At 39.4% G+C, this 20,795-nt stretch overlaps 1 protein-coding gene across 2 annotated transcripts in view; it reads left to right on the forward strand.

The window, feature by feature from the left end:
• The window catches only part of NR5A2 (nuclear receptor subfamily 5 group A member 2), a 126,855-nt gene extending 112,027 nt beyond the window's left edge, over positions 1-14,828 (forward strand). For both annotated transcript variants that reach the window (XM_090049100.1, XM_090049101.1), the window contains exon 8: positions 11,638-14,828. In XM_090049100.1, coding sequence (XP_089905226.1) covers positions 11,638-11,885 — 248 coding nt within the window. In that variant the 3' untranslated portion in view covers positions 11,886-14,828. The remainder of the gene's footprint in view (positions 1-11,637) is intronic.
• Positions 14,829-20,795: the final 5,967 nt, after the last annotated feature.

The raw sequence follows: 20,795 nt of genomic DNA on the forward strand, positions 1-20,795 counted from the left end.
TAAAGCATTATTTCGCTTAACAATCAAACATTTGTTCTACTTGCTAAGCTAAATATTTCCAGGAAAGATAGATACTGCTTTCCAATATTAATAACAATTAATTATATATTAATATTATAATAGTAATATATTATATTAATATAGCATTGATACTATATTAATCGTTACAATATTATTAATACAGTGGATAGTAAAATGGGTTCTAATCCGTGTTCTGTCAGACTCCCTGCTGCACATATGTTCCAGTATTTTCTGGTACAGGGGTTGTCAACTGGGGGTTCGCATACCCCTAGGGGTACTTAGAAAGGTCATGGACGTATGTGCAGCGGGCAAGGATGGAGTGCACCTTGGGTGCAGCAGCAGCATCTCCCCCACCACGTTCCTACACTTTGCCTCTTACCTGGGGAAAGGGGATGGGCACTGCTGCTCTCGAAACAGAGGGTCTGAATGGTGGGGGAGAGTGCGTTTCTGTGCCTGCTCCCAAGAGCAGAGCCAGGAGGTGGGGGGCGAGGTCAGCAGTACCCCTTTGCGGGCCACATAGGTGCCGCCTACCACAATACAGATGGGGGCAGGGGGAGGATGCATGCAGCAGCCGCCACTACCACTACAGCCCCACGCCACTTTCCCACAGCTGGTTACACATGTGGCTCCACACAACTGACCATGGGATAGTGAGGCACAGCAGTGGCAGTGGTGGCACAGGGCAGTGGGTGGCAGCAGCAGCGGCAGCATGGGGTGGTAGGTGGCAGTGGTGGCAGCGGTGGCCACCGCATGCGAGACTCTCCCACATGCCCGGTCAGCCGGGTGGCACCTATGCAGCCTGCAGAGGAGTGTCTCTGTCCTCACCCCCCGACAACCTGCTCCTGGAAGTGGGCACAGAAACACCCCACCCCCTGCAATTGAGACCCTCTGCACTTCACTGCCACTGCTTGCTTTGAGAGCAGCGCAATGGCCAAGTGCATCCTGTTGTTGGGCAGGCAATAGCCCAGCCGTGAGCCACCCAGCAGCAAGATGCACCTGGCTTCAAGTCACTCTCAAAGCTGCAGCAGTGAGGCACAGAGAGCAGAGCCCAGCCTGCCCTCGCCCCATGCACAGATCAGGGGACACATGTCCCCCCTTAGCTCCCCCATGGTGCATGCAATGGTAGGAGCCCCCACAATCCCCCATGCCACTGGACACACTGCCAGGTTCCAATTGTCCCATGGCCCAGCCTGGGCCTCATTCACTCCTGCCCCTGCCCCACTCCCCCCTTTATTGTGGGGGTTTGAATCTCGCCGGCCCCACCCCTTTCCCTCTCCCCCACCCCTTCCCCAGCTTCCCCAAGAGCCACATGATGGACAGGCAGGGGACAGAAACATACACATATGCAGACACACACACACTCTTACATGCTGCAGGGGTGTGTGTGTGTATGTGTGCCTGTGTCTGTCTGTCTGTCCCCTGCCTGCCTGGTGGCAGCAGGCATGCAGCTCTTGGGCAGTGGCATTGTGGTGCAAAAGTCCAGCCTGCAGCAGCAGCTGCCTCTTCCCCACCCACAGAACTGGGGGTCATGTGCCCCCTGGGCCTCCACCGGGGTGCATGCGGCAGTGGGAGCCACTACCCCTCCGCATACCCCCACACAAGTTGCTCTGTCGGCTCCGTCCCGCACTTCACCCTGGCTGTGCAGGCCCTGCCCCAGCCTCAGCCCCATCCCCAGCCTCACTCCTTCCCTCACTGTGGGGGCCTTGATCTGCTTCCTCCCCACCCCTTAAAAACAAATATATATATATATATATATATATAAAGGGGTACATGAACTGCTACTTTGAGGCAGAAAGAGTACCCTTGTTAAAAAATGTTGAAAACCCCTGTTCTAGAAAACAAGATGGAGCATAACTCTGGTACCTAGTGGTTAGGGTACTCACCTGGATACTCACCTCCCAGTACACCTGGGATATGTACTCCCATAATATGGCCCAAAGCACTTAACTTGGCTACAAAATAAGTTTGTATACAATGCTAGCCATACTATTGTAGTTTCCCATAACTTTTTACTATAGATGGTAAATGGACTTAATTTATTCATACTTAAATACAGACTGTTAATATCAGTGGCTGACTTTCCATTTACTTCAGCTTGCTTTGGCTTGGAACCTAGGCATAGCTTTACTTTTAAAAAAGGATTAGTGAATATGCCCTTTATGAAGCTCTATTTTTATTGTATTTCAATTATTTCAATGCAAAGGTGCTCCATTTAAAAGTTCTAAAAGTACGTTTCTGGTGTATTTTTGTTTTCCTTTCTTCTAACAGCCCTGTAAAACCAACCTGGGACATGGAGGTCAGGCTGTAATAGAAAGTATAGCCTCTAGTAATAATTATGTAAGTAATAACTAAATATTTCCTGTAGTCATATTTATTCCAGAATAGGGGTGTCAAAACTCACCCTTTGCCCTGGGCCAAGTTCATATCACAGGGTTCTTTCAGACTAGAACCAGCCCGGGGCACAACAAAATAGTCACAGCAGCAGTGGAGAACTTGGCAGCAAAGGCAGCAGATTACATGGCAGTAGCAGAAATGGAGTATGTGATGGTAGCGACAACCATGCAGTGGTGCCATGTAGTGGTGCCTCCAGCCCCTGGTGCATGCCCTGTGCTGCACCTGGAGCTGGAACTGCGTCATTCCCTGTACCACACTAGCAGCTCCAGATCTGGGTTCATCATAGGAGGATGTGATGGGTGCTGGAGCTGCCACTGCATGCTCTGCTGCTGCCACCACCACTGAAGATGCCACCACTGCCACCATGTGCTCTGTTGCCACCACCATTGCTACCACCACATGCTCTATAACTATCACTGTTGCTGATGCTGCCACGACATGCTCTGCTGCCTCTGCCAACATATGCTCCCAACTTCCAGTGTCTGGTAAACTGACAGGCTGGATGGAGCAATTGTGCAGGCCAGATCCTGCCCACAGACCATGAGCCTGACACCCCTGTTCTATAGGTAAATTAGCCCCCTTCATCTTGTGGCACAAGAAAAAGCAATAGGAATTTAGAAAATAATTCTGAAATTGCACAAGAATCCAGCTCACTTCCTCCAGCTTCATTTTCTCTGCAAATCTAATGCAAGTGAAAAGCTGGTATTTTAATAATAAAAGTAACCAACTAGGACTTGAATATATAAACATTTAGTAAGCCACATTTCAGTCTGTTATAGATGGATATTTCATTTGTTTCAAACCAACTCACAACTCAAATGAAAACATTTTATTTACATTTCATAATAATTATTTACTTACTTTCAAGAATCTTCCCTTGCAAAAAAAAGCTGTAAAATAATGCATTCTTACTCAATAGATCTGCTCCATACATATGAAAGAAGTGGAAGATCCATCTCTGATGGAGGGACTGAAATGTGGGTTGGATATACAATCCCAAAATCTCCAACCTAATGAACTGGATTGAATACTGGATTGAAAAAAATGTGTACCATTGTCTAACCTGTTATTTATCATGAATGAAAAGCACTGAGGTGTCACAGTAGAAAAGTTTAATCAAGCATTCCAAAATAACATACCTATCACTTAATTCTAAATTCAGCAGAACATGGACATTACCTTGTGGTCCAAACAGTCCAAGATTGAAAATATACTGCTATGTTGGGTCCTAAAAATAGCAGTCTGTAGCTATACCTGGAGCAGTGATCTCAACCAGGGTGGCGGGGTGCTGGGGGTGTCACCAGACTCTTTGAAGGGTGCCATAAAGTATAAAGAGATAAACAGATAAATTAAGCAGATGAGCAGAAGGCTCAGGCTTGCTTCTGCCTGGATGAATCCCCACCCCCATTGCCCATACTTTCTGCACTGTAATATATTAATTCAATTTTTTTTAATTGTGTGCGACTCAGTTCACAAAAGTTATGGAGTCCAATGAAAGGTGTCTTGCGTGCAGTGAAGAGTGCCTTGAGTCCAAAAAGGTTGAGAACCACTGATCTAGAGATATAGCAGTCTCTAGCAATATTCTAGAGATCAGGAAATCATCGTACTTTGAAAGAAGGCTGGTTCCCAGTTATATTTTTAACATTTTTTCCTACAGCATTATCTGGTAAGCTTGTGAAACAATTGTTAAATTATTAAAATATGGTATGCCCATGTAATAATAATTTCCCACGAATGTCAGGCAAATGCTATTGGGCCTGATTCTGTTTCAGTTGAATTAAGTGGGAGTTTTGCTGCTACGGAACTGTCTATATTGACAGGTTTTTGCTCCACTATACGAGCTCAGATATAAAATAGTATTCATCTATCTTGAAGGCAATTGTGTTATACTAAACAGCTTTTGCCTCTGTAAATAGAGGAGAATTGTGGGAGACTCTCAAATATTGGCAATTTATAAATCATTTACTCTTGTCCTGAAAACTGCTTCTAGAGGGAGTCAGTGTTAAAGTCTTTATTTCAAATTGTGCCGCTTCCTGTGAGTTTGAGAGGCTAAAAGAAAGGAGACAAAGAAACAATGGAAACCTTTGGAACATTTTAAAAAAAGAACCAATTATTACAGGTTCTCATCTCAAACATGCGTATTCCTATGCCTTTGAAATCTTCTGAAAATTATCTTAAATTTTTTTAGAATATGAGCACTTGGAGGCAGGAGGGATGTAGTGATTGAATAAATGATCAGCGTCATAGAAAGCCCCAGTTGAAAACTTAACTGGTGAAAACTCTCTGCTTATAGCTAGAGAAGTGACCAGACAGGCAATGAGTTCTTATCTCCTAATGTTCCACTATAGGTAGGATGCTAAGCATTCTGCACAAACTGGTAATTATTCAAGGCTTGTATATTCATTAGATCTAGTCAAGCAGTTTCTATAGAAATTCATTTCTGAAAAAAAAGTAAAAAGTAAAAAATTCCTCTCTCCATTTGCTCCATTTTTCTCCCACTTTTAACATTACTTCTCATTATCAGGTATGGGAGGTCTGCAATAATGGTACTTGAAGGTTGAAGAAGCATAGGTTACCATGATTATGTCCCTCTCCCTCAAAAAAGACTGCAGTCCCCTAACCAGCCTCATAGATGAAAACTGTGTTCCTCATAGCTATAATGATATGTGTGTCTAGGATCAACAAGGAGTTTACAAGGAGGTTGAGATCTGGCCATTTTGACAGTCTGCAGGCTGACTCTGTCTAGCATGAATGACAATATGATGCTAGCCAGTTCTGCAAAGGGAATAACTCTTCTGTCTTGCTGAGTTTGAGCTTCGGCCCACTTTTGGTCAAAAAAATAGGACCACAGCCATCTCAGTACAGTGTCTCTTAAATGGATCAACAGAAGCTAATAGACAGCAGGGAATAAAACGATGTATATATGTCAGTGTGGGCACATCTACACATCTGCCTACAGCTACGTAGCAATGCGCTACTTTGCCGTACAACACACTACAGCAATGTAGCGATCATGTGCATCTTCATGTAATCACCTGCTACATCTCTGTAGTGGCACACTCCCCGGGTATAATGCGCCATGACGGTGACATAACAGAAAAATCTACCCGTGCACTGCATGCACAGCGCAGTAACCACCTGTACTGTGTCATGCTTTAGTACTTCTAAAACGAAGTACTAAAGGATGGCGCCATAGCAACATTGCCTTAGGGCGATGTGTAGACGTGCCCTGAGAGTATGAATGTCTGTCCTCTGCCCCTGCCTAACGAAGACAATCCACCAGGGTAACCAAAACCATTTTTGGTCTACATCTGATTTAAAGCCTTAGTAGAATAGATCCAGAATATTAGTATGACTCAGGTGCTGTCAGAAACGGTTCTTTGTCTTAAGTATTAGGCTACTGCATGTTTTGTGAAAGGTGGAAGTTTCGCTCTTCTAAAGGTGAATTAACTTTTCCAATAATTTAGAGGTTTAATTCTCAGGTCTGTCTCAGAGTAGCATGTGATGGTTTTAATTCTTGTAGTGATATCTACTGATACCATAGTCAAAAGCTTTGGTCAAAAGGCCAGACAGGAGGAATGAGGAGTTTTGTAAATATGCCTGTTCATCAGTTCATGTGATCTTGATAGGACTATCAAAAACAAATATGCAATAAAAATAAATTAATTTTCTTTGAAAAGTATTTACACAGCTCCTGTACAGCTATGATTTTTCAAAGTTAAATCTCTCATTCTCTTTCATTTTCCTTTTAAAAATTCCCAAAGCAATGAGAGCTCTCTATAGATTAATACAGAGCCAAATTTCAGTATTTCATGTTTTGAATATGAGGGAGAGAAAAGCTCTCTGAAACCTAAATATTTCTGATTTTTCCCCTCTAAAGGCCAGACCCATTTTTAGGAGGATATGCAAAAGCATTCTCTTCACGCTGAATCTTGCATTGACATTTTCAGCTTAGAGCACAGTTTTATAGCAAAGTTATAAACTCCAGTAAATTGGGGTTTTTCTGGGAATAGTAACAGACCTTTACTTTGACTGTAGAGCAGATAGCAGCACTACTATAATAAATTGTTGGCTTCATTTTTACAAGTAAACTATAGAGAACACAAATTCTATGTTTGACAGAAAAGCTATTGCTAGTTCTTGTAAATCATATAATATATTCCAGAAGACCTAAGGGTTTACTCTCCAGTAAGGATGGAAAAAGATGTGTGCCCCACTGTGAGCTCACAGTAAGGCTGTTTCATGTAAAAAGTTGGTAATTAGTCCCTGAGTGAATAAAGTAGAAGAGATAAGAGACTGGTACTTACTGTAGCAATACAAAATGCTTTCTCTGGCTGCTAAAATTTAAAGGGTGTGTGGGTGAGAAGGGGGTTATTCCTGCTCATTTAATTTTACAAATCTTTAAATCTTGGAAGCAGATTTCTTACACTAATCTTAAACACATGTACTTTAATTTGTCACTAAGAGCTACAAAAATTGACATGTAAAGTGCAAAAAGCAGAAGGAGTTAAATAATATTAATAAAAGGCATGAAAGACTGTATTATTATATGTACCACGTAGATTTCATCCCAGTGTATACCACTGACTTCTCTGGAGTTATACCAGCAGTTACTGATGTTTCATCTACATAAGCAATTATTTTCATGCAGTCTTTAATCAAAAAATTAATTATTTTGATAACTGAATCAGTTTATTTTATCCAGAGGTACAACCACAAACAGTAATAAAGGATAAAATTAAAAGCTGAAATAAAATAAATAAATAATCATCATAGAATATAACTTGAATACATGTATAACTATCACGAATGCATCAGTATCAAGAATCAGTAATATACAAGTGCCATAGTCTCTTTTGCTTCAGCTTGCAAATCTTAGTACGATTGAATAGTTTAAAATTACTTTGTAGCTCTACATTTTTAGCCCTACCATATATTATAATGTCTAATGCATTTTGTGTTTCCCTTTCACTATTACTCATCCTTGGCAGAGATGGCCTTCTGGCCAAAGCCCTTTGATGTCCTTGACTGCTTCTTAAAAAAGAACGTTGCACTGTTATTGTAACTACCTTTAAGTAATATCATATTTTAGACAAAAGTAAATGTTGTACCAAATGAGAGCATTCAGCATCCCAAATAGCCCAAATCACACATTGCCAATAAAACTTGGAGCCTTATAATTATCTGCCTAGTTTTTCTGAATTTGCTTTGCTACATAATTTATTATCTGTGTATCTGAGCCCAGGGAGTTTTGCTCAGGGGCACACACCAAGACCACAAATACTGCCAATACTTTATGAATGAAGAATATCCTCACTCAAGACTACTCACCCAGCAATCCGTCCATCCACACACTTCTGATTGCAGTACCTGGGAATTCTGCACACAAGAGAACTGGGGAATCACGGTCCAAATCATAATAATTTGGAGCTATGAGTAATTTGATTCAGAATAGCAACATTCACAGTATTTCAATTCATTTTGTATATCAGAGTCTGTCTGCAAACATACGATCCTCACTACAGTTATCAGGAACCCATCTTGACCAGTATTAAGAAACGTATTCTCATGGCTTAGGCAGATGACACACACAGTTACATGAATATAAAAGGAAACAAACATGTGACAGATAATTATATACCAGTCTAACTTACTTGAATCCAGGCAAAAATCACAAGTAAAACTACACTAGTGTAAGTTTCACAGATGTAAGCAGCATGTGTAAATAGCAGTGCTGGAGCACCCATTCACTTTATGCAGATAAGCTATTACCTACACTCCCAGCTGTAACATCATCTATTGCAATAGATACCCTTGGTTATTGGTTGTCTGTTTATTCAGTTCCCAGCACAGTCTACACTGGCTGTACAAAAGTGATGTAAATTACACCAGTGTAAATATATTGTACATCAAGGCCCACAGCTTGGATATGATGTGGCATCACAGATACAAAGTTGGCATTGAAATGTAACATTCATTTAACGTTTAACATTCATTGCTGTTGTTTATGTGCATTACTATAGTGCTTGCCACTGTCTTGAGTGTTTAAAGGACTGCTCACTGAGATAAGATCACCAAGGGAGAGATTTCATCTCACACCTAGGCACCCTCCCTGGAAGTAGATCAAACAGCTGAACTTGCACAGTTCCACAGTTGTAATGAACATCATACACAAGTATAAATTGGGGGAAGGCAGGGAAAGGAAAGGGAGAGGAGTGAGGAAAATGTGGCCCAGCTGATTTAAATATAATAAAGGCACATCTGAGGGCAGAATATATCTCTGTAGAGCACACAGTTTGCCTCCATATCTTTAAAAAAACATACAAAATATATAGTGTCAGATATTAGTTTTTCCTAGGCTCTATGGGGAAATATGAAGTGTTTGTGATGCTCCCCTTGAAACTGTATGTAGTAGTGTCTAGAAACACAGAGCAAAAGTTAGAATTAGTCTTTTATTTCAAGCTATTACATTCATTTAACTTAAAATCTCAGCCTGATCAAAAACCCACTGAAGTCAATACTAACTTCAATGGGTTTTGGTTAAGATCCATAGCATCTCAAACCAGCCACTCTTTTAAAAGAATTTTGTAAAAGGTTTTCAACTATCTTGCTGTTTAATTCATAGTAAAATTCTCCACAGTGGGCACATCTACACGAGATGTTTACTGTGGAGTTGTCTATTTTGCTCCGCAATAAATGTCTCAGCATCTACATGCAGCCCTATTAGGCTGCAGGAAGCTAATAAACTTTGCAGCAGGTTAGTATTTGTAAATATAAATCGTATGGTGTTGCAGAGTTTTTTTGTGTGCAGCAACACACATGTAGGCACTGACCCAGTTGGCTGGGGCACAAGGGTGCTTTAGTGCAGGGACTGCCTGCCAGCAAGCCCTGTTCCGGAGCACCCTTGTACCCCAGCCAGCCCCTCCGCAGCACGTTGAACAGGACTGGAGAAGCCCCAGGCTGGCAGGTTGACTCTGCAGGGCCCTGCCAGCCTATGAATGCTCCGATCCAGCTCCACGTGCTGTGGTTCCAGGCACATGTTCAAACGGTGCACCCAAAAGCAACAAACTCCAGCGTCATATGTGCTCGAGTTTATTGCTATAAATTAATTGTACATATAGATGTGCCCACTCCATACTAATATATATATTTAAAGTTTTATTTCTCTTGTCTGGGAATGCTTTACATCACAACAGTGATTCAAGGGTTGCATTTATCATTGGAAAGTAACCCATTTTAAACAACTCTGATACTTCATACCATTCATTTTCTTTACAACCTCCCAGAAGTATGTTTAAACCAACAATGAAGACCTGGTTATCTGAAGATACCAGAAAACTTTGTATAATGGAAGGGTTTGCTAACTTGGAAAGCTAGCTTTGAAGTCTAGTTTCTTGAGCTTCTATCTCTGAGTAAAACAAAGTTCAAAGGCTTCACTTTGGTTATCTGACACAATCTTATATATTGGCCAGTAGCTTTAAGGCCAACCAGTAATTCAAGAAGAGGCTATGCTCCTGGTGCCTCAGGTCTTGGGCACAGAAAAAGAGCCAGGTGATTTCCCCAAGGCCAGTTTGAGGACTTAAGGAGTTAAATGCAGAAGTATAGGCTACTCCTAAATTCAGGCAGAGAGAGGATGAAACAGGCATGCACAGCAGAATTGCCTACAGGACAAAATATATCAAAGACGTAGTTATGAATATTACATTAGGCCTAAGTCTGCTGCAGACTTAGGAGTCTGAAGAAGCTTACGAGTGCCTCAGACCCTTTTGCCCAACTAGATGGGCAGAATTCCGTTCTTCTTCAACTATTCCCATAGTTGTCCTGCATATGGCAAGATTGATTATGGCTGGGTGCAGAAATGCAGATTTGCTCTATCAAAAGCACTTTCAGGAACAGGTGCAACCAGGGCTGGTCACTGGCAGATGGCCCAATTTCCATATGTATCTAAGACTATGGATAAGTTAGCAAGAGGCATACTCATTCCCATTCTTCAGAGTGGAAAATTCCATTCTCCTCCTTCCAACAATGTGATCCAGATATTCCACAGGTGGGAATTCACCAAATTCCCTGCATACTGTGCTGAAGAAACTATAGGTGATCATCCACCCTTAATTTAATCTTAATTAACACTTTTTTGTTTTGTGCTATCATTCATTGATATGATGTTACATGAACAAATATCAAGCAAAATGGGTTCTCTGTACAATTGTACCTTTCTTTACCAGTTTGAACTTTTGCACTGGACAGAACTCTAATTCACACTTTTGTTACTGGTAAAGGTAAGGATTACATATTTAAGACTGAACAACCTTCAGATATATCAAAGAAAGATGCCATCAAAATACATTTTATGGAAGTAAAATAGTTTTTAAAAATTAATACATCATCATTTATCGTCTACTTATGTATTTCTAGAGAGCTCTTTAATGCTATAGAATTGATGTAAATAATCAAATACAGTTACAGTGAACAAACTACCAGTGTCCACCTTACCAATATGAATGGCACGGTTGTCCAGTAGCAAAGAAAACCAATGTCTCAGAAGTCAAAAGCCATATTCAGGTTAAAGGCCACCATCCTTATCTTTTATTCTGCCCAAAGGACAAGGGTTTCATTTTATAAAGATCATTAGTCACTGAAATATATATTTTAGAGAATTTCTAGTAGGGAAGATTATTTTTGCAGTCACTGGAGTGTACCAGATGGTTCATTAGCATAGACTAGACAAGTCAAAGGCTTTCAAAATCATTTAGAAAATGTCAAACAGAAACAAGAACCCTGTCACTTTTTATTAGAATTAACTACATCATACCCTGGACACAGATTTCACCTTGGGTCAGAAAAATTAATACAGAATTATATGAATTGCGTAATATACTAGGTTAAAGATAGGTCTGCCTCTGGGGGCTCATTTTCTGGCAGTACATTATGGTCCTCTACTTTAGGAATCTTCAACCTTTCCTTTTGTGAGATATGAAGAGGGTTGACCTTGCTCAAACTCCATTGGAGCCTAATTGATTTGAGGTATATGAAGAATTTCAGACACACTGCTAAAGCTCTTTTGCAATCATTTTCCCAGGAAACCGGGGCAAAAGGGTTTGCTGAATATTCAACAGCATAGAAAGTATGCTTTTGTCAGGAGAAAAATGCGTCCATTAAGTGAAACACTGCATTGGTAAATAAGAATTAAAATGCATTTAATTTTTCTTTTTTTTAATCTAGATGTCAAAAATCTTGAGAACTTCCAGCTGGTGGAAGGGGTTCAGGAACAAGTGAATGCTGCTCTGCTGGACTATACAATGTGCAACTACCCACAGCAAACAGACAAATTTGGGCAGCTTCTCCTGCGGCTACCAGAAATCCGTGCCATCAGTATGCAGGCTGAAGAATACCTCTACTACAAACACCTGAATGGGGATGTGCCATGTAATAACCTCCTCATTGAAATGCTGCATGCAAAGAGAGCATAAATTATATCCATTAGAGCTTCTGCTTTCAAGAAAAAAAAATACTCTGAACTGCTCCAAGCAATGCTAATTAAAAACTTGGTTTTAAGACTTTGCAAAATGGTATAATAATCAAATACTTAATAGTAAATAAGTGATGTATCAGGGTATTTGTATTGCAAACTGTGAATCAAATGCTACATATCCCCAAAGGAATCTGTATAGGACTTTGTACCAGAGTGAAATGAGCTTACAAGTGGATACTATCACCAATGTCAACATGAAAAAGGACAGAACAAGTCTTGTATATTTAACTTTCCTGATCACCAATATGAAGAAATTTAGGAACAAACTGATCTGTGTTATTAAGCTAATATAGTGGGGAATTTGAGTGCACTGAATTCCTTCATTGTATAGCAGGACTTCTAAAAGAATTCTAAAGGATGCAAGACAGCATCTCGAACATCTTTCATCCTTCCAAGGACCCAATGCCTACTTCTTCTGTGATAAATGAAGTGGCATCTATTCAACAATCTGTAATAAAGATCTGGAGTAGGCCACACACCATAGTAGCTCCACCAAATCATAAAAGCCTGGTTTTGAATGTGTGTGTCTCAGGCCTGCAAATAGCTAATATGAAGTCTGTTAATAAGTTAGCTTGACATTCTTAATATGTTCTGAGGTTTGTTTTGTCATGTGTTCATGTTGTTAAATCAGGCAGTATCCCTCTTCTGCTACTATTATATGGGATGGCTACAAAACATCAAAAATAGCAGCTCCAAAGCAAATTAGCCAGTTCAATCATGTTTCTAGTGCAGTAGCTAAAACATGGTTCTGGCATAGGAATTTCTTAGGTTTTCTAGCAAGTAAGCTTGTTGAAGATAATCAGTCTTTTAGCCATCATGTTTGAAGATAGCTTCTTTAAAAACAATCTTTTCTGGGACTTCTAATTATGACATTTCTAAATAATGTAAGCCAACAACGGAAGTGTATTTAGCTATGCAAAAAAGAAGCGTAACAATGTATCAGCTGACAAAAACAAGAAGCTCATTAAGAAATTATCTTGATAATTACCAGTAAAATAAAGAAAGTAAATTTGAGACACAGGTCCTCAAGTTAACACAACTTAAAAAAAATAAAAGTTAGGTAATTAAAATCCTTTACATGAGGAAAGAAGAGTGATACTGCCATGTCTATGTAGACCAAAGTCTGCTGCAGAACAAATATTGGAGAAGGACAAATAAGTACATCTCTATTCAAATGAAGATATCAGTATTATAACATGTAGTGCCACAGTTATGAAAGTCTTGCCTTATCTCATTATCTTAAAAGGTAACTGTGCAGGTGTGGATCAACATATGTTTAAATAAAGTGTTAATACTTTACATTTAAAAAAAGCATAGTGTTTACATTCTTTAGGTCCTGTGGGGGAAAACTGTGATAAAATTGCAAAGCAGTGATTTCCTTAATGTTGCTTTCAGATTGGTAATTACTTTACCAGTATTTAATTACTGTATGTCGTGAGACACTAAAATCAAAAGGGGAATTTCATTTCAACTTTAATTTTTGAGATTATTGGCTGCACAATCACTTGTAGAAACTGTATAAACTCTTAATCCCTTAATTTTTTTCATGAAGATTGCTGGCTTTTGAATAGTTTATTTATATTGTATATCATAGTTTTCACTGTAGACAATTATGATGCTAATTTATTGTTCTTTAGTTTCATCTTTATATAAAATATAGCCAGAATAAAGAAGCCAAATATATGTGTTTACTGTAGCATGTCTTCAAGTTAGTGGAACATAGTTCAGGGACATACAAGGGTCTTGACAAATTAAAATCATTCACTTGATTAAATGTCTGTAAATCTTCATAATCCTAAATGTAGTTTATTTAAATCTATTGTAAATTATGTGAGTTGTAGCTTCTTCTGTTTCATGTGAATTTTAAAAGGTGCATTCTTATCTTCAATTCTTTTCCAAGCATTGTACATTTTATACCAAAGACATCAGTTATTCCATATGTAATAGTACAAAACAGATCATTTTAATCATCTGTATTAATCAGTTCTACTGGTCTGTCCATGTGTAGGGTACAAACCTAGATTTCTGTCTCACATCACAGAACACTGCTCACTCTGTCATACTGACCAAATGTAATCTGAAAGTAGTTTATTCAAATACCATATGCACTCAATAGGAAAGGACACATCACTTGAAAAAAAACAGCAAAAATAAAAAAGATGCAAGTGGCATTTGAAGGTGGTTGTGAAGTTCTGTAGTCACATATGTACAACATAGGTATAGTGATTTTTTTTTTTTTACATTTCAAGTTTTGCATTCTGTACATTCAGTTTTTATTGAAACATGATGGTGAACCTCACTGAATATTAAAAATTTTAAAAATATAAATAAAAATGTGTTGCTAACTCTATACAAAGCACTATAATCAATATAAAGGACAAGATTACTAATACAAGGATGTAAAAGAAAAGGAAAATTTTGCATATAATTTAACAGAAAGAGTTTCAAGATAGAGTATATTAGCCAGAATCTGTGGTTCCAAGAATCCCTCCAGATTGCCCAAAATTTGCAAACAAAATGCTCTTGAAGGTTAATTGTTAACCACTTTGTAACTAGACGTTTACTGATGACTGCCTTATTGATTACAGGACATATTAGTAAATGCAGACTAAATTACAAAGGCTTTAGTTTTGGCTGGTTTATTATAGTTCTGTGTTTGTAAACAGACAATCTGTAATGTTTGAATATTTGTATTACAGATGTTCTGCAGCTGCCTTGGATTTGAATCCATGCAACTTTTAGAATGTGCAGTTAGTTACTTGTTGAAGTTGAAGTTCTCTTACTGTATCAGTGAAATACATATTGTCAATGTCAGTTCTTTCCAGGAGCTTCTCATCACCAATGGATTTTTTTTTTCAGTATTTCAATAAATATTGATATGCCCATCCTGATTATTTTAAACTTGTTTTTATGATAATTTCACTGCATTAGAAACATCCTGAAGCAGAAAACATTACTAAAGGAGGCAGCAGTAGAAAACACAGAAAATGATATCACCAAAGAAAATCTAGTACAGACAGGAATGTAAATTTAGATGTGTACAACCTTACCTTTAGGATCCCAGGTAGGACAATGAGCACAGTACAGAACATGGGTGGCCAAACAATAGCTCCCAGTGGCTTAAAATAACGGCAGAAGAAAGAATAATAGTGGGGGGAAGTGTTTTTATTTTTCTGTGTATTTCTTATTTTGTATGTTTTTACTTTATACAGTTCCAATTTATTATTTATTTGAAGCTGTCATCAAATGATAATTGTTTAAGCTGTTCACAGTGCACAAACTATTTACTCTGGGGCGCACACATCTTGAATGCTTCTGTATCCCACAGCTCTTGGTCAGGTCAAAACTGATTTGTGGCTAGGAAGGTGAGGAAGTTTGGCTACTTTAGTAGACTGAGTGCAATACACATGGCTAGACAGACTGGACTCTCTAATCATACAGTTGCACAGTAGTTTATAGAGAAATATTTTTATGATTACTCTTAAACAGCACACAGTTTTCTAATAGCAATTTAATTTTGAAAGTTATCTGCAAAAGGGTAAATGGCAAGGGTCTTGGGGAGAAAATGACAAGACCAAAGCAAATCAGGTAACAGTGCAGGAAGATAAAAGTTCAGAATAACCTCTCAGCATTGTAAATACATGACACTGGGGACCAGAGGCAAATATAGAGCTTCCAACGCAATTTCCAGAGATGACTGCCAAAGAGATGGATGCTGCTGCTACTAGAAAAATTATTTTTCTATGGTTGGCCCCTTGTTCCTCTGCTTGCTATCTCCAAAATAAGCAGGGCTATACAGCTTTTCATTAGTATCCTAGTATTCTAAAACCAAGTTCACTTTTCCCTAACTCCTGATCTGTCTTCAGTGTTCTCCTAAACACTGCATTCCTGCTCCAACTGAAGGCAGTGTTACAATTTCAAATGTGCAAGAAGATCAGGTCTATAGAAGGAACCTGTTTTATTACACTAGTAATACACAAAAATAAAATTAGCTTAGATGTTGGAGAACTATGAATGTATTTTTATTTCATGTAATTACAAGGGAAAAGTTTGGGATAAGGCCCACAGATTATTTCAAGTTTGGCACATCGGCATCATATAAGAAAAGCTTCCTAACAGCAGTGTACATTTTAGAGATATATTTAGTATCTGTGGTACATACTTAAACTACAAGGGGATTTTGTTTTTAACGAAGTTTGACATTGGTTCTGGAGCAATCTGATGTAAGTATTTATTGGAAACATAGAAAGAGTGAGTTCAATGTAACATAGGTCAAAACTGTACAATATTTAGTGGTCTTGACAATTTCCTGGAATACTATACAGCCGTTTTCTTTAATTTTTAACTGGATGCTTGCGTTTTAGACTCATGACACAGAAATTCCAGCAATATTTTTACTCCCGCAACAGCATTTGCTCTGTGCAAGTTTATATAATTGTGGACTATTTTTCATAGGAAATGTGTGGCTAGTAAAGACCAGTATCAAAGCAGGTAACATGAAGTGTTAATACAACAGTGATTATGGTGCGGCACAACAAAATTACACTATTAATATAAAGAACACAGTATTATAATAAATTTGTAGTGGTACCCCATAGAAGGGGATGTCAGAAAAATCAAGGACACCTCTATGCCAAACCAGCACTCTGGCATCTCTGTATAAGTTGGGTACAAGGAAGTTTATTTAAATATATATCAAATTCCCATTAATATAAGGAGGTACAGTAAACAATAAAACTTTGGAGGGCCAAAACTTCAAGTGGTGTAAACAATAGCTATGCTAATTTACCCGAGCTAAGGCCCTGACCCAGATTGCCTGAAGCAAACAAGATAGTAATAGGCTGTCAGCTTCAACGGGACTTCGCACAAATACGTATACAGAAGGGGTCAATGCTGGCACAAGGTAAAGCAAAGGGGCAATTGTATGCTAGCTCCTTATGAACAAGAGAATTAGGGGGAACTGTCCCTGCGCCAGAACAGTCAAAGATCTACACCATTTTGCACAGTGTTAAGACACAGAGTGAAGTAAACTAGCAGACCAATTTAGCAAATGCTGCACAGGTCTTGCCCTTATTTATCTGTTCCCCCTTTGCTTTCTTTTATGAGCAGGAAATTCACACTCTAATGCAGGAAAACAATTCCTAATTTCAGGTGCAGGATGTTCTGCTACTGCCACCATACAAAGGCAGTTGAGAACATAACCTTTATATTAGGTATTTGAGTGTAGTATCCTGAAGCAAAGCCTTGAAAGAAAAAGAACAAGAACTTTCCTGCACAGCTAATGTCAATCATGCAGTAACTTGCTTCAGAACATTTGCTGGGATGGTATCAATCCATAACATTGGTGATAATAATATCGCAAACAATAACACTGCACCGGAGAGATTAAATTGAAATTATGAGATAGGCTCAGAAGAAACTACAGGACATGTGATACAAATTGCTTAATGAGATTCACTGAACACATACATGTAAACACCTGCATATGTTCTGCATGCCACAGGTGGGCATTCTTATGTCATGCATCAGTTCCACCAAAAATATTCAATTAGCTTAAATTAAAAAAAAAGATCCTGGCCTCACATGTGTATATAAATTCTCTCAAGCTTCAATTGCAATAGCGAAGAGGTTTAATTTGCCTATAGGATAACTTGCCCCTATTGTTTAATTGGAATTGTTCCAGTTCTTCATCAGCTTCCCCTGCCAATTGCCAACACCTGCTAATTGGTTACTACTGGATAGTTCAGCATTATTTGCAACCCCTAGGAACGGCGAATTAACCAGAGTTTACTTTACTATCCTTTGTTTAGAAGCCCTTGTATCTGTGACATATGCGTGCATAATTAGAAACCCTGACTGCTAACTTATCACCTTCTGTTTTTGGAATGGCTATTTTAAAGACAGAGTGTTTCATCTTTTTTCCAGAAAGGATGGCCTCTCTTTTGATAACAGGTATGGTCCATTAGGTAACAATAATTATATTTAATATGTTGCTAGCATTGAGACATAATACATCAGCATCTCTCTAGGGATGATTCAATCAATATTATTTTCCTACAGGAAATCCAAGCACCAGCCTCTGCACCCAGGCCACACTCTAAGTAGACTCAATTAAGAAGAGGCAGTAGAATATATTGGCAGACCCTGTAGTTCTGCCAAGGGTCCATACTCACCCTTCCTATACATTAGTAAAGTACTCTGAAATTTTCTGCTATGGAACACAATATTGTTACATGCTATTTTTTCTCTTACTATTTGTTTAACATTTCCAGATTGACCATCTTGCCTTTAATGTTTCTAAAATTAATAGAATGGAAATTTTTTGTTCACCCACTTTCTTTTCTGCATACAATGCAATAAGGTCAGGTCTCTGAAGAGTTAATTGGTGTTCTCTGATTGTCCTTTGGTGTAGTCTTCAGAAATATAGCAACCTTGATAGAAGTCATTCAGCATCAATCTTCATGAAGGAAAGAGATTTAGCAGAAGGGAGGAACCAGCTGTACTAGTAAAATGCCTGTTTCCTTGACTTAGTTGCCAGCAATGCAAAACGTGGGGTATTCACATTTACAGTTGTCAGGTAGAATGCAATTAAGCCCAGTACAAAAATCTTACAAAGTTTTTCAGTCCAGAGTTCCAGCAGACTCCAGATAATTTTGAAGTCAATCTGCAAGTAAATAGCTACTGCATATTTACTTTCTTTACAAAATCCCCTTGTAGTTTTCTTCAAGTGTCTTTAAAATGCACTTAATATATTGGTTTAAATTTGGCTAGGTTTTTTGCTAGTGGATCATGGTAGGATAGATGCTCACTTTTAATATAAACGTGTTCTAGGGTAGAACTTCACTGTCACTGGGCTCAGATCTATCAATCCTTTAGGCTTTGACTCCATGAGAAGCAAAATGTGGTTACAGAATTTCCTTTGTTTTAAGGTATGCAAAATGAAATGCTCGAGGTTTCCATTCACTCTCTGATTTACTTTCCATCATGATGTCAGCTTCCTTGCTTTCAAGCACCACAGAAAAATAGTCTTCCAAACATGATATGAAATTCAATTAAGATTAAGAACTGTAATAAGACTACAATGGAGCAGCTGATAAACACAGCAAAAGTAACACTGGTTCTCATGAGCAAAGGAACTCAGACTTGATGCTAAAATATTTGTGTCATGGACCCAAAATAGTTCAGGATTTAGAAATCTGTCAGTTCTTGCTTCCTTAGTTTAAAGAGTTACAGATAACAATAAAAACAACCAAACATAGTGTATTTGTTCCTTTAGAGACACTAGGTGTGTCTACACATGCATTAGATCCAGGAGCAGTTTACTCACGAGTAAACTATTTGCTAGTAAATGCTCCTGGGCAGGTGTCTGCATGTGCAAGGAAGCAGGAGATTTACTGCTAATGGCAGCAAACTGTTTGCACTGCCTGGAGCCCTGTAATGGGCTCCTGCCATCACCAGAGCCCAGGGGCTGGCAGGGAACACAAGGCCAGGAGACAGCTGTCCCCTGGCTGGGGCTGGGACAATGTCCCCCTGCCCAGCCAGCAAGGAGCTCCTAGCCCCAGCTCCCCAATCAGGGGCAGAGGACTTGGAAAGAGCTGCAGGGGAGGAGCAGGTCACAGCTCCCTGCCCTGATCCAGAGGGGCAGCTAGCTGCTAGCTCACTGCTAGCTGCCCCAGTAGCAGATTGGGACAGAGAGCTGGAACCTGCTCCTCCTCTGCAGTGCTTATCAAACCCTGTGCCTCGATCACCCAATTAAGGCACGAGACTGGGACCTGCCCCTGACCAAGACAGTTCCCAGCCTCCGCTCTATGATCATGGGGCAGAGGCTGAGGAGCCTGTTCCCTGCTCAGCTCTGTCATCACAGAGCTGGGTGGGAACAGGCTCCCCAGCCCCCACCAGCAGGGAGATCCCACTGCCAACCCACTGCCAGTGACCATGGAGCTGGCACTGGGAGGTGAGGATCTCCCAGCACCAGCTCTGCAACTGCAGATCTAGCACTGGGAGGAAAGGATCTCCCAGCCTCTACTCCCTGATCGCAATCTTGGAATAGGGGGCTTGGAGCTCCCTGCTGCCGGGGCAGGGGGACATAGTCCCCAGCCAGGCTCCAGTGGCAGAGCCCACCCCAGGAACAGACAGTTCCTAGGGGCAAAGAGCAATCTCCTGCCCCCTGGTGCCAGGAGCAGATTTGCTCCTGGTCAGGAGTCTACATGAATACTACTGCACAGTTAGTAATTGCAAGTAAATTTGCTACTTGCATTTGCAGGTAGCAAATTTATTCATGATTAGCAAGGTTTACTGCCCAGTAAATGCGTACACATATAGATGCACATGCTTACTGCACCGTAAACTACACTACTGCTCAGTAAAGCATCTCATCTAGACACCCACTGATCATCATTTGCCAGTACCATGATGCTGAATAGCATGATTCTTGTCTATGTCCATCACATGATACATGAGTCTGGTGCACTGTCTTTTCCATAGCATCAAATTATTTTACTGTAATGAGCTAAAAAAAAACAAACCCTATAGGACTATTAAAAACATGCATATAATATTGTGAAATCTGCCTATACACTGTAACACAGAGGGAATGGAATAACAAAGCAAGACAGAAAGAATTTAAAATAAAATACAGTACAGTGAAAGGACAGCACACATGCAGAAAAAAATAACACTGTTTATGCCTCATAAATATTTAATTTTGATTCACTTTTAATCTATAAGAAATAAAACTAAATAAAATATGCTAGATTATTACCATTGCTTCGAAGTGTTAACAAGACCTGAATAAATTATTGTGTGTGTATTTTAGCAAGTTGCCACATTAAGTGATATTATTTGTGAT

Source organism: Crocodylus siamensis, chromosome 5, assembly GCF_052110815.1.
Source record: "Crocodylus siamensis isolate JL-2025a chromosome 5, ASM5211081v1, whole genome shotgun sequence".
NCBI classification, from domain to species: Eukaryota; Metazoa; Chordata; order Crocodylia; family Crocodylidae; genus Crocodylus; species Crocodylus siamensis.